General features: G+C 42.4%; 1 protein-coding gene across 1 annotated transcript in view; it reads left to right on the top strand.

Moving 5' to 3' along the window:
* The window catches only part of PTPN3 (protein tyrosine phosphatase non-receptor type 3), a 169,995-nt gene that overhangs the window by 26,637 nt on the left and 127,998 nt on the right, over window positions 1-15,360 (top strand). The window contains 2 exon segments of the mRNA XM_064150026.1: window positions 13,860-13,934; window positions 13,937-14,009. Coding sequence (XP_064006096.1) covers window positions 13,860-13,934; window positions 13,937-14,009 — 148 coding nt within the window.

Genomic DNA, 15,360 nt, shown 5'->3' with positions numbered 1-15,360 from the left:
ACCACCAGCTCAGCAGCCCCTCTCAATTTGTGAACAGCAGGTCAAGCAGGGCTGCACCCCTGGTAGACTCATTTAACATCTGAGATAAGAAGTTGTCCTCCATACACTCTAGGAACCTTCTAGACTGCCTCTTCTCTGCAGTATTAAAGTCCCAGCAGGTGTCTGGCAAGTTAGAGTCACCCACAAGAACAAGGGCAGGTGATCTTGCGGCAGCCTCCAGTTGCTTAAAGAATAATAAATCAACCTCTTCTTCCTGGTTGGATGGGCTGTAACAGACTCCAATCAGGATGTCAGCCTTGTTGGCCTTCCCCTTAATTCTTACCTGTAGGGACTCTAGAGACTCAACCTGAACATCCTTAATCTCTACCTCTATGACATCCAGAGCATCCCTAATATATAGGACCACTCCTCTGCCCCTTTTCTTTTGCCTGTCTCTCCTGAAGAGTCTGTAGCCATTGATTACAGTACTCCAATTGTGTGAGTCATCCCACATGTTTCTGTGATGGCAACAACATCATAGTTTTCTTCTTGTACCAAGGCTTTCCAGGTTCTCTTGTTTGTTACCCATACTGCTTGCGTTAGTGTCCATACACTTTAGCTGGGCTGATAGTTGTACCCCTGTCTCTGGCCTACCACTCTCAGCCTTCTTCAGTTTGCCTCTGGTACTATTGTGTTTAATCCTCTCCCCCTTCCAGTCTAGTTTAAACCCCTTTCAACAAGCCCAGCCAAGTCATGTGCCAGGATCTTTCTTCCTCTCTGAGTCAGTTGTACCCTATCTGTTGCTAGCAGACCTGAGGCCATATAAAGTTCCCCAGGATCAAAGAATCCAAAATTTTGTTGCTGGCACTAGCCTCTGAGCCACTTGTTAATCAGGTATGATTTCTTACTCCTCTCAGCATAGACTAAAAGATTACCTGTGCCCCTGATCCCTCAACTACTTTTCCCAGTGCCTTGAAGTCCCTTTTGATTGCTTTTAGACTTCTGGTATCAACTTCATTATTTCCTGCCTGTATAAGTAACACTGCACTACAGTAGGCAGCCTTCTGGTAACATCCCTGACCCAGGCCCCAGGGAGGCATCAGACTTCTCTGTGGGAGGGGTCTGGCCAGCACATGGGGCCCTCTGTTCCCTTCAGAAGGGAATCACCAATAACACCCTCCTCTTTTTCTTTTGGTTGCAAGTTCTGATGCAAGGGGGCAACTGATTTACTTTAGTTAACCCCCTAGATGGTGATGCTTCTGCCTCCAAAACCACCTCCTCCCTCAATCTCTAGTGCCCTATATCTGTTGTGCAAGGGCAACTGAGGAGGTGAAGGGGGGCTGGAAGGGTTTTCCCTTGCCCCTTCTGGCAGGCACCTGTGTCCATTCTCCCTTGTTTCTTGGTGCCATAAGTCCAGGTCTCTTTCACATTCCCTTAGAGCCCTTAGCCTTTCCACTTCATCCTTCGATCCAGCCATTAGGTTAAGCAGACCATTTATCTGCTCACACCTAATGCAGGCATTTTCTCTCCCACCCTCAGCTCTGAGTGCCAGGCTCCAGCAGTCCTCACAACCAGTTACCTGGGATGCTTGCATGCCTACAGGTGGGCTCTGTTTGGGTGCACACAGTTTTGCAAGTAACTTTTGTGTTTTCACCACGTCTCACTTCCTTTGAGGAACTGACAGGAGTTGGTTTAGTGTGGGTTGGTTTTTTTTTTGTTCTGGTTGGGTTGGTTTGTTTGTTTTATTTTTCTTTCTCTGGCTTGGTGTGGGCTGGGTTCAGCAGAGAGCTGCTCTCTTCCTGCATCAGGCTCTGGCATCACTGCTGCTCCTTGTTTAAATTGACCACATGCCTGACACCACTCCTGCTGCGTCACCCTCAAGTGTGCACGTACATCACCTATCCCGCCACACTTCCTGCTTCCCTGCCCCCTTCTGGTTTTCTCTGATCCGGAGAGCCCCAGTGTAAAGAAAAAAACTTTGAAATGGCTTTGAAAAAGCTTAAAAAAAAATTGACAGATTGGATCCTGTCATGACTACGCATAAGTTCATATGTATCTATGGTAAGTAGCAACAGTGAAGCTGGCATGACCCTTGAAGTTTGAAAGGTCATTCATAAAAATGGTTTGATCCTTTGCAAATGTGACCAAAATATTTTCTTCAGAAGTTGCATTAAAGTGTGTTAAGATCCCAAGGATTGAAATTGATGGTTAATATTGTTTCTCTACCAGTAAGATCTTGAATTTAATTACTTCTGGGTTATCTGATTTCAAGATAAAATTTTTACATAGCCAGTTCTGCTGTTGAAAATGTTACTGAGAGTCTGGAATAATTATTTTATTCCCCATAAGTAAAGAATGTGTCGCCAACTACATTACTTGGCCGAAATAGCAATACTTTTTAATCTTTATTAACCTCTAATAGCAGCCTGTCCTGCTTCATTGCTTGCCAGTCTATACCTTCTTTAGTCTTGGCAGCAAGAACTGTTGGTATACCTGGTGCTGTGTACATGTTAACATTTTGCAGGTAAAATTTCTAGGGTGCATGTAAGGCAAACCTTCTGGAAAAAAAATGGAGAGTGGGAAGAGAAAGAAACATCACCAAAAAAAAATGAAGCATAGATATGTCTCTAAAACTTATCTTGGAATGAATATGCATAAAATTTAACATGAATATTCCTTCTTAAAGAATAATTCATTTATTTAGTGTTGTTATTCTATTGCTGCAACCTTGGTCTTGTAACTTAACCAGTGTTAATGTAATTAATGGTCCAAAGACAGCAAAGCCTTTTCTGTTAAACCTGTACAGTATTTTCAGAGTGCTGAGTTTGTCAGGTCCCTCTCTGCTGTTCATCAAGAGACTGGGCTGTTATCCCCATTGCAGTTCTGTTAGTGTACACATGTACTAGGCAGCAGAACTGATTTGAGTGGGTGGCTTACTTTGCTGCGTGTTTTATCTACAGCAGGTAGTCACATCTTTTTACAGTGTTCGCTTTGGTATGTTACTGGCTAGTGGGATCTTAGGGACATGTCAACCAAGATACAGAATAATGCTAGAAATAAAACTTAGGCTTAATTCCTCTCACACCCACATCCTCTAGTACATTGTTGATATTCATAAAGACTGCATGAGTCACTTAGTGACATGGTCTAGTTGACTGGATAGGGCTGGATGATAGGTTGGACTGGATGATCTTGGAGATCTCTTGCAACCTGGCTGATTTCAGAGAAGGGCGACAAAGCTGGTGAAAGGCCTGGAACACAAACCCTATGAGGAGAGGCTGAGGGAGCTGGAGTTGTTTAGCCTAGAGAAGAGGAGGCTCAGGGGGGACCTCATTGCTGTCTACAACTACCTGAAGGGACACTGTAGCCAGGTGGGGGGTGGCCTCTTCTCCCAGGCAACCAGCAATAGAACAAGGGGACACAGTTTCAAGTTGTGCCGGGGAAGGTATAGGCTGGATGTTAGGAGGAAACTCTTGGCAGAGAGAGTGATTGGCATTGGAATGGGCTGCCCAGGGAGGTGGTGGAGTCACCATCCCTGGAGGTCTTCAAGAAAAGCCAGGATGAGACACTTAGTGCCGTGGTCTAATTGCCTGGATAGGGCTGGGTGCTAGGTTGGACTGGATGATATTGGAGGTCTCTTCCAACCTCATTGGTTCTATGATTCTATGTGTGGTCTTACTGCATCCACAGCTGGATTTCTTTTGAAAGCACTTTGCCACACAAGTTTACCAGAGATATGATGGAAAGCTAAATGAAGTGCAGGAAAGATTTGCAAAGCACTTCATATTTCAATTTGATGTTCTAATTACGCACCTAACATCTTGTAGTGGTTTTGGGATGTTTTCCATTTATTCACCTGTATGTATTGGATTTTTGTAGAGGCAGTGACTACTGAACAGTAGATACTTGATTTCTAGACATAAGAACAATCCAGTTTGTCTACCTACTTACTGGTTATTAAAATTCAAAGTTGGGTTGCAGTTTCATGGAGATTAGCAAAGCAAAGGGTTTTACAAATCACTTGTGGCTTGCTTTTTGTTTTTAAACCAAGACTTTTTTTCCTCATAACTACCTTCATTGAAACTACAGTGCTTTCAAGTACATTCTAAATAAGCAAATAGAATATTACCATATGTATGGTCTACCCTGAAGGCTTACTTGTGGATGAACTCCAGCATAAAGAACTATCAGGTGAAGAGGTATCATTGTATTTTACTATGGAAGAATTTTTCTTCATTCTGTGCTAGTTTGGGCAAACATTGTGCTGGCAAGTAAGTGCAAGAATATAAGTTACTATAGATATTTTCATACCCATTTAAGGTGTAACATTAAAACATCTATGGTTATATTTTTGTTAGTTGTGGGCTTTTTGCTTATTTTGTTTGTTGTTGGTGGTTGTTTTTAGTTAATGGATTAATTTTCTCTAAAGAGTCTCTTCTTCTAAGAGACACGTTTCTGGAAAACATAGAATGGGAGCTAGAATGACAGAAACCTTCTTCATGCAATATTTTATAACATATTCTCAGACGGCTTTATTTATATGACAGTGAAGTAATTGTGCTTTGCTGCATTATACCACAGATGTTAGCTGCTGGAAGCAAATACAAACCAAATCTTTACGTTTTTTTTTTAAATTGTTAATTTTAATTTTGGGGTGAAGAGCTTCTATTACAATCATATTTCTGTCTGTGTTAAGATTTGAAATCTTGCAGCTACTATTAAAAATTTGCATATATGTCTATGCACACAAACTTTCAACATGGATTATTAATCTTTATTCAAGTTCTAATTCAGAAGATACTGCAAGAAGTCTTTTATTCTTTGTATTTAGCAATATTTTTACATCACTTTTAATCATCTAAGGCTTTCACACTGCTTGTATGTTTGTAGTTCAATTGATTTTATTTTTTTAAACAGATAATGCAAAGTTGCATAGTACTGCGATACCTGTCTTCCAGATTTGCTTTCCATATAATTTATAATTGATATGTCAGAAAAAGATCATGAGAAATAATTATAGAGGAGCAACAGAAAACCTGCACACATTGCTCAAAAGGAAGTTTAGGTTTTACTTTTGTTGTTGATTTAGCATAGAAACAAATACATCAGGGAACTTTTCTGTGAAGTATTAGGGCTGAATTTTGTGTTAATGATGAGATACCTAATTTCTATTTTGAAATGTAGAAAGATTAAACATTTGCAAAAGGTGAAAGCAGAAGCTGTTGTTCATAGATGTTAACTTAAACGTCAATCTTTTTAGAAATCTGGATGGATAATGTAATCTTTGTTAAGATGTATTGATAATAGATATGACTCTGAAGTGTGTAAATAATTCTTAGCTACATGGGAAGAATAATCAGGATATAGGTTGCTACAAATATTTCAGATACTCTAGGGTTATGATAATTTGGGAGATTATTTAAGCCAGCAAATAGAGAAACCTGTTGCATGCTGAAGAGCATATGTATTGGTTGTCTTAGGGGCTATATGTTGATATAAAGACTCCTTTAATTTGTAATATCACTTTGTGTTCCCATTTACTTAATCTCTTCTAAATAGAGCAATATGTAAGCATAAAATATAACTGCTGTTGAATATATATACAAGACTTGGACATGTCCTTGAATGAAAAAAATAGCTAGTATGAAAGTCAGAGCTGATCAGTTAGACTATGAAAGTGGGTTAAAAGTACTATCCTTTCACTCCCACAGATTCTGCTATATTGACAGTTTTCAAAAGCTCAGCATGGAATTACACTTTTTCAATCACATGACTATAAAGAAGTTTAGAGAACACTTAAGAGAGCAGTAATCCCCTTCTAGGAAAAGAAATGATGAGAGCACCCCCTTGCAGGAGTAAAAATAATGTCATTTACCCAGGGGAATGGTGGTAATGAATTAAAAAAGTAATAAAAAAACTCACCCAACAAAAGACCACAAAAACTATATTCATATATATATAGTCTCATTGTATGTAGAAAGTCTTTGAGTATATACTCATCAAATGTGCTCTTCATTTATTTCCTTGGTAACAAATATGTTAATGGCAGTTATACTGCAAATCACAGTGTCACAGTATCACAGTATTATCGGGGTTGGAAGAGACCTCACAGATCATCAAGTCCAACCCTTTACCACAGAGCTCAAGGATACACCATGGCACCAAGTGCCACGTCCGATCTTGCCTTGAACAGTCCCAGGGACGGCGAAACCACGACCTCCCCGGGCAGCCCATTCCAGTGTGCAATGACTCTCTCAGTGGAGAACTTTCTCCTCACCTCGAGCCTAAATCTCCCCTGGCACAGCCTGAGGCTGTGTCCTCTCGTTCTGGCACTGGCCACCCGAGAGAAGAGAGCAACCTCCTCCTGGCCACAACCACCCTTCAGGTAGTTGTAGACAGCAATAAGGTCACCCCTGAGCCTCCTCTTCTCCAGGCTAAACAATCCCAGGTCCCTCAGCCTCTCCTCGTAGGGCTTGTGCTCGAGGTCTCTTGCCAGCCTCGTTGCCCTTCTCTGGACACGCTCAAGCATCTCAATGTCCCTCCTAAACTGGGGGGCCCAGAACTGAACACAGTACTCAAGGTGTGGTATAACCAGTGCAGAGTACAGGGGCAGAATGACTTACCTGCTCCTGCTGACCACACCATTCCTGATGCAGGCCAGGATGCCATTGGCTCTCTTGGCCACCTGGGCACACTGCTGGCTCATGTTCAGGCGGGTATCAATCAGCACCCCCAGATCCCTCTCTGTTTGGCTGCTCTCCAGCCACTCCGACCCCAGCTTGTATCTCTGCATGGGGTTGTTGTGGCCAAAGTGCAGCACCCTGCACTTGGAGCTATTGAACGCCATCCCATTGGACTCTGCCCATCTGTCCAGGCGGTCAAGGTCAAGCTGCAGAGCCCTTCTGCCCTCCAACCCGGTCACATCTGCCCCCAGCTTAGTGTCATCTGCAAACTTGCTGATGACTGACTCCATTCCCTCATCCAGATCATCTATGAAGATGTTAAAGAGGATGGGGCCCAGCACTGATCCCTGAGGGACACCACTAGTGACTGGCCGCCAGCTGGATGTGGCACCATTCACCACCACTCTCTGGGTCCGGCCCTCCAGCCAGTTCCTAACCCAGCACAGAGTGTTGTCATCCAAGCCATGGGCTGATAGCTTAGCCAGCAGTTTGCTATGGGGGACAGTGTCCAAGGCCTTGCTGAAGTCCAGATAGACCACATCCACAGACCTCCCCACATCCACCAAGCGGGTCACCTGATCATAGAAGGAGATCAGGTTGGAGAGGCAGGATCTGCCCTTCCTAAACCCATGCTGGCTGGACCTGAGCCCTTTGCCATCCCTCAGGTGTGCTCTTATCACCCCCAAGATAACCTTCTCCATCAGTTTCCCTGGCACTGAGGTCAGGCTGACGGGTCTATAGTTCCCAGGTTCCTCCATCCGACCCTTCTTGTGGATGGGGACCACGTTGGCCATATTTCCCGTCACCTGGACCTCTGCAGTGAGCCAGGACTGCTGGATAATGATGGAGAGTGGCTTGGCCAGCTCATCTGCCAGCTCTCTCAGCCACCTGGGATGGATCCATCTGGTCCCATGGACTTGTGGGTGTCCAGGTGGCTCAGCAGGTCCTGAACTAATTCTTCATGAATTTCCAGGGGAACACACCGCTCCCTGACCCCATCCCCCAGTTCAAGAGGCCACTTGCCCTGAACTCCTCCCTCCTTACTGCTGAAAACTGAGGCGAAGAAGGCATTCAGGACCTCAGCCTTTTCTTCGTCTTCAGTTATAGTGTTCCCCTCCAGGTCCAGTAAGGAGTGGAGGCTCTCTTGGCCCTTCCTTTTAGCATTGATGAATTTAAAAAGTGCTTTTTGTTATCTTTCACAGAAGTGGCAGCCTAAGTTCTAGCTGGGCCTTAGCCTCTAATTTTTCTCCTGCATAATCTGGCTACCTCCTTAAACATGTCAGGAGAAGCCTTCCCCTCCTTCCAGAGGTGATACACCCTCTTTTTTTCCCCCCAATTCCTTCAGGAGCTGTTTGTTTATCCAAGCTGGTTGCCTTCCCCACCGGCTTATCTTTCGGCACATGGGAACTGCCAGTTCCTGTGCCTTCAGGAGCTCCTGTTTAAAGTAGGTCCAACCATCCTGGACCCCTTTGTTCTCAAGGACTGCTGCCCAGGGGACTTTGGAAATAAGTTTCCTAAGCAAATTGAAGTTTGCCTCCGAAAGTCCAAGGTGTAGGTTTTGTTGTAGTGCCTCCCTACCTCCCTGCACATGAAAACTCCACTAACTCGTGATCACTGTACCCCAGGCAGCCTCCCCACTGCCACATCTCTACCAGCCTTCTCTGTTGGAGAGCAGCAGGTCAAGCTGAGCTTGACCCCTAGTAGGCTCACTTAACAGCTGGGACATGAAGCTCTCCTCCATGCACTCTAGAAATCTCCTGGACTGTCTCTCTCTGCTGAATTAAGTTCCCAGCAGATATCTGGCAGTTAAAGTCACCCACAAGGACAAGATCTGAAGATCTTGAGACAGCCTCCAACTGTTTGTAAAATATCTCATCTGTTTCCTCATCTGGTTGGGTGGTCTATAACAGACTCTAACCAGGATGTCAGATTTATTAGTCCTCCCTCTGATTTTAACCCACAAGCTCTCAACCCCTTATCCCTCACCTCAAGCTCTGTGGCAAGGGGTGACTCCCTAATATACAGGGCCACCCCCTCCTTCTTCTCCCTTGCCTATCTCTCCTGAAGAGGTTATATCCCCCCAGTATAGCACTCCAACCATACCTGTCATCCACCAAGTTTCTGAAATGGCAACTATATCATAGTCACCCTGGTGGACAGGACTTCTAGTTCCTCCTGCTTGTTACCCAAGCTGCGTGCATTGGTGTAAATGCACTCAGCTGGGCCCTCGATTCCCCAATTGTCCCTCGTATCCTTCCCCACTCTCTTCTTTCAGAGAGAGTAATTGCCTCACCCACCCCCTTCATATCTAGTTAAAGCCCGCTTAATGAGCCCTGCCAACTCCAGTGCCAGGACTCCCCTGCCCCCTCTTAGATAACTTAACCCCATCACGATCAAGCAGGTCTGGCTCAGTAAAAGTTCACCCAAGGTCGAAGAAGCCGAAGTGCCTCCTCTCACACCATCCCTTTAGCCAGCTGTTGATGTCATGGGTTCTGCTGTTCCTCTCTGTGAACTCTCTTGCCACAGGGGGAACTGAGCAGAACACCACTTGTGCTCCTGCCCCATCTATCAATTCTCCTTAGGGCCTTGATTTCTTTTTAATTGTCCTGGTTCCCTTCTTCTCAATTTCATCCTTGCCACCCTGTATTACCTGCAGGGGGGTAATAATGAGAGGGCTGGATTAGGTTAGGGAGACTCCTGGCGATATCCCTAACCGGGCACCAGGAAGGGAGCAGAACTCCTGTGAGATGGGTTGGGACGACAAATGGGTCCCTCTGTCCCCCTCAAAACTGAGTCCCCCAATGACTAAGACTCTTCTCTTTTTCTTGTTTTTTGTGGAGCTAGTAACCACAGTTGGTGGGGGACTGCTCCTCCCCTAGGCATTCTGGTTGGATGCTCCCTCTCAGCCCTCCCATCAATCAGTTAGCCAACTAAGGTAATATGTTTCTTTCCAACAATTCTTAAGTGAATTGGAAAGAAATAAAAATGCTTGCATGCAAGGAGTTATTTTTAAAAGTCAGACTTCAGTGCAGAATACAGAAAAACACATTACTTTTGTTCTGCTTGACTGTAGTATTGTTGTAAGAGAAGGCATGCTAGCCGAACTTGTCCAGAAATAAGTTTAGTGTATGGAAAACATTAACTTACTTGTTTAGCTGTAATTGTTGCTCTTGTAAACCTGTTGCCTTCTTTGATTATGGGATAGAATTCCTATTTCTTTTATCTTAGAGTGAAAATAACTGTGTTTTAAGGATAGATTGGTTTGTTTTTAATTTAAAATGTAACTGAGCTTTCTGGATTTGAGATGCTTATTTAGGGATAGGAATAATTACTAGACTCATCACTTGTTGGTAATGTTCAACTTTGTCATATCTTTTGTTGGCTTGTTTTGTGAATATAACCTCCTGACAGAGCTACAAAGCAGAAGCTGGGATTTGCTGCAGGCTCACTGCTCAGGGCTAGAGGCTGATCCTTGGTGTTTAGTGCCAGCATCTGGTCTTACCTGAGACCTAAGTGACCCTCCCACCTATCTCAGGAGCAGTTGGCATTGCAGGTTGCTTCCTGTGCTTTCACATACCCCTTTATATTGCGTGTAAAATACGAAGTTGCTTGGGTTGATGTGTCATTTCAGTAATCAAGGCCTCTTTAAAATGCAACTCTAAACACAGGTTACATATGGAATAAAAGTAGTAGGACAGGTGTTAAAACCTCGGCTGCTCACCTCTTCTGTTCTTTCTCTTGATCTTTAGGATTTGCAAAATTGTTTCTTTATGGACTTATGAGTGTAATGGCATGTTAAGATAGAAACACACAAATTATTTAGGCTGGTGCCTGTGGGTGTAACACCTGTAAATAGCTCTTTCAGTTTGCTGTCTGCAGAGTAGTGGTGAAGGCCCTGTAGGTGTGAAGTGGAAAGCTTGTGACTCCCAGACAGTGGTAGTTTCCTGGAGCTTGATGAGGCTATTCGAGCTCCAGCTGACTAATGATTTTGCTGTCCAAACACTCAGCTGTTTATCCAGCCTTGGCACAGTTTCCATGATTAGCTGAGGCTCGTTGCATGCTATAAACACAAACCGTGAACTCTGTGTGTTACTGGTTTGACTCTTCATAGAGTTGTAAAAATCAAGGAGTTCCAAGTTCCTGTCTGTCAACTCAGTGCAAATTGATCACTAGCAGGTGATGAATTGTGATGAATTTCAGCTGGGACATCCAGCACATAACCTGGGATATTAAAACAATGAAAACTGTGATGAACTAGCCGGGAAAACCAACTATAACTATAATCAAAAGCCAACTATCTCTCTGGTTTTATAATGAAAGGCAGTATGTTAATCCTGTTAGTCCTAGTTCACAGAATCACAGAATATCAGGGCCTGGAAGGGACCTTGAATGATTATCCTGTCCATCCCTCCCTACCAGAGCAGGGTCACACAGGAACACATCCAGGTGGGTTTTTAATATCTCCAAAGAGGGAGACTCCACAAAACTGTGTGCAGCCTGTTCACATGATCACAGGATGTCAGGGATTGGAAGGGACGCAAAGAGATCATTAATTCCAACACCCTGCCAGAGCAGAACTGTATTCTAGCTCAAGTCACATAGGAATGCATCCAGACAGACCTTGAAAGTCTCCAGAGAAGGAGACTCCACAGCCCTTCCAGGGAGTTTGTTCCAGTGCTTTGTGACCTTTGCAGTCATGAAGTTCTCCTTTGTGATGAGGTGGAACCTCCTATGCTGCAGCGTACATCCATTGCTCCTTGTCCTATCATAGGGAGTGAGTGAGTAGAGCCTGTCCGCTCCCTCCTGACACCCAGCCCTCAGATATTTATAAACATTTATTAAATGTCCTCTCAGTCATCTCCAGACTAAAAATTCCCAGGTCCCTCAGCCTCTCCTCATCAGGCAGTGCTCCAGTCCCATAATCATCCTCGTAGCCCTCTGCTGGACCTTCTCCAGCAGATCCCTGTCTCTTTTAAACTGGGGAGCCCAAAACCTCAAGATGAGGTCTCACCAGGGCAGAGTAGAGGGGGAGGAGAACCTCCCTCAATCTACTGGACACACTCTTAATACACCTCAGAATCCCATTGGCCCTCTTAGCCACAAGGGCACATTGCTGTCCCATGGATAACTTGTTATCCACCAGGACTCCCAGGTCCCTCTCCACAGGGCTGCTCTCCAGCAGATCACCTTTCAGCCTGTGCTGTTGCAGTTTATTATTCCTTCCCAGATATTTATCCTTGTTGAACCTCATTAGGTTCCTCTGTGCCTAGCTGTCAGTCTGTCTAGGTCTCACTGGATGACTTCATAGCCTTCAGCTGTGTCAGCCAAGCTTCCGGTTTGGTGTCATCAGCAAACTTGCTGAGCAGACTCTGTCTGTGCCCTCATCAGTGGCATTGATGAAGACATTGAGCAGCACCTGACCAGCACTGATCCCTGGGGGATTCCACTAGTTACAGCTCTCTAGCTGGACCTGGCATCATTGATCACCACTCTTTGAACTCTGTCTTGCCAACGAGTTCCTAATCTACTTCACTGTCTGCTCATCCATTCCCATATTTTCATGAGCTTGCTCACTAGGATGTCATGGGAGAGGGTATCAGAGGCCTTGCTAAGATCAAGGTAGACTACATCCACTCTATCATCCACTCTAGAGTGGTCTGTATGGAAATAATGACCTAAAGATCACCTCTTCTTTTTATCGTCCTCTTAAAAAACACCCTAACACCAAACTTTTGGGAGAGATTAGGAAAACACTGCTGATCTCGTAGGAAAAAAATGCTAAATAAATGAACAAATGAAGAGTTTTGATATATATACAATAACAAACTGTCACTTGGCCGATGAAAGAAGTATGAGAGTACTTTTGTGTATCTGAATTCTGGGTTTTCTATGAGAGGGGAATTGTTTTAGCTGCTTCTAAATCTAGATTAATATCATTAAGGGAGGATGGATAACTGCTCTTCTTTGTTGCCTTTGCACTGTATATACTGGCTTTGTGTCTCACAGTTTGTCATGCCATTTCACATCTGCCTTTTGCAGTGAGTGTGATTAAATAAGATGTTTCAAAATTATTAAGGTATATTTATTCTAAGTTGTTTGGTTTCTTTAGCTGCTTGTGCAAGAAAAGCCAGCCTATGCTATAAGAAAGACATGCAAATAAGGGGATATTGCAAAAAAAGTCCTGATATCCTTCTGTCTGGCATGGCCAGCAATCTAGAAAATACTAATATTATCTAAGTCTATTTGTAGCTAGCCTCTTAGAATGATTCGGTAATTGTTATGGTAAGTAATCTGTAAAACTATCTTCTGCTTGGCAACTGTGATGTTAATGGTAAACTGATCCAGTAAAGAGAGACTTGAAATGTTTACAGACTGGACTATATTTAGTTCATCTCTTACTTCAGTGAATGGTTGCTTTTCTGTTTTGGTGGGGGGTTCTGAGATGTGGGGTGGGAATTTTTGTTTGGTTTTTTGTTTGGTGTTGGTTGGTTGGTTTTTTGTTTGGTTTGCTTTTTCTTTGTTGGTGTGGGTTTTTTTTAATTTGTGAAAACTGTTTTTTGGAGTTTTTGGTATTCATGAGCATTTTTAAAAAAAATCTTCTAAGATATACATTTCTGGCTTCATGAATTAATGTATCCTAGGCTTTAAAACATTGACATGCTTCTAATGTTAATTCTAGTTGCCTTATATATGGTGTTTATTTATATACCTGAAACAATTTGACAGGAAGTGATTTGCAATAACAACTCTTTTTTGAAAGTAAACATAATTGCTTTATTATATAGTAAATACAGAAAATCTGTAGAAATCCTTAAGGGGGTGAGATATTTACTTGTTGCAGATGATATAAAAACTTCTATTGACATTGTCATTCTGCTTTATAGTTGGTGTTTGTTTTTTTACTCATTTAAACTAAGACAACAGACATACCTAAACATAAGTAGACATTGCAGGAGGTACCATGTGACTCTTAGAATGATCTCGTTTAGAACACCAGAAGCTCTTCTATTTATGTACTTAGGTTAAAGTTTGTAGTGTGCAATTTTTACTCATATCCTTTTCTATAAAAAGCATTTCTTACTGTAGGTATTTGAGGTGCGGTGAGGTCTTCATGAGGTTGTGGGTTTCTGTGAAAAAACATGAATGAAATACAGTGAATTATAAGAACTGTTATTAAGCATAATTTTTGTTTTATAGGTTATTCAGCAATAGTTATGAACTCCCATTTACGAGCTTTTGGTGGGGAAGGATAAAATAACATACGAGCATCAGAATACCAAAAGAGAAAACTCGATCAGAGATCATCTGTAATGTCTACTTTTTGGATGGCTCAGTACAAGCTTCAAAGTCAATGTAAGTTGCAAAATCACTTTTTAAAAAAAATGCATAGGAATTTGTTTGAAAGCTGAAGGTCATGTATAGAACCCTAAAAACATGAACACGTGGGATTTCCAGAGATTGAAATCTTTGCCATTACAAATTGCAGAATTACTGGTTATGAAATGGTTTTCCAAAGTTTTGGTTTAACTTTCTTTTAATCAACCAACTGAAATGTTATAAACTTGTGGCATGCAGGTGATATCTGGGAACAGGTCTTCTTGTATGACATGGGCATCATGAAAAAAGTAGATCTAGTCATCATTATCAGCTGTGAATGAGTAATTTGTATTTTAAAGGGACTAGATTTGAATGTGGCACTTCCTCCTATCAAAGGGCTGGAAGTCTTGTAAATTCGTTGTAGTGATGTTAGTACAAATTTTATGAAATGCTAAGATGATGTAAGTAGTAAAGATGGTGTCACTGAGTCGGACACGTTCTGTTCAGACTTGCATGCTTCAGGAGAGGCTTGTACTCCATGTTTTTACTGTATTTTAGTCTGTAAATATAACCTTCATTACTGATTTTAAATGAAAGAAAAAAATACTTTCCTCCTTAAGTAATTTTCAGTAAAGTCATGTGGCCATGCAGAAGAACTGTGCTTGAATTTAATTAGTGTGTTTGTGTATATGGTAACATGTTCGATCAAATTTGCCCCTATTTGAGAAGAAGCATTTTGCTGAGACAGCAAAGTTGTTCGATACCACAGATTCTTGCAATGCTTTCTTATAGGAGATTCAAAAATTCACCTTAAAACTGTTTTCCTAAGTGTTAATTACAGTTCTTTTGACAGACTGATTTTTTTTTTAATTTTGTCTGTTGGATATTATTGAAATGGAAGTGATTTGATAGGTAACAGATGGTTTTCATTCTAATATACAAAATTAGTCTTTTGGTTTGTGTATGTTTTATATGTATGTAAGAATATTTATGTACTACATGTATTATTGTGTATTTACATATTTCCATATACATCTGTAGAATACAAGGAGAGTATAAGAGAAGGAATAACACATTAATATACAATTTCTGTTGTTCATCTCTGTGATGGATGGGTGTTCCCTGTCCCCCCACACTTTAGAAATCACCCCAGACTAGAATCAGACAGCTCTGGATATGAATGAAGCTTATAATTACAGCTAGCACAATATGCAACCAGATATTTACAGTATATACAGTTATATACAGAAATATACAAGGTAAAAAAACTAATACAGAAACACAACACCCCTCCAGAAACCTGAGGCCCCCAGGAGGGGCTCTCAACCACCCTTTCACCTTCCCCCTACCCCTCTCAAACTTACCCCAGTCCCAAGGAAGA

This window comes from Pogoniulus pusillus, chromosome 10, assembly GCF_015220805.1.
Source record: "Pogoniulus pusillus isolate bPogPus1 chromosome 10, bPogPus1.pri, whole genome shotgun sequence".
Taxonomy (NCBI): Eukaryota; Metazoa; Chordata; class Aves; order Piciformes; family Lybiidae; genus Pogoniulus; species Pogoniulus pusillus.
This window is presented reverse-complemented; position numbering and strand designations above follow the sequence as displayed.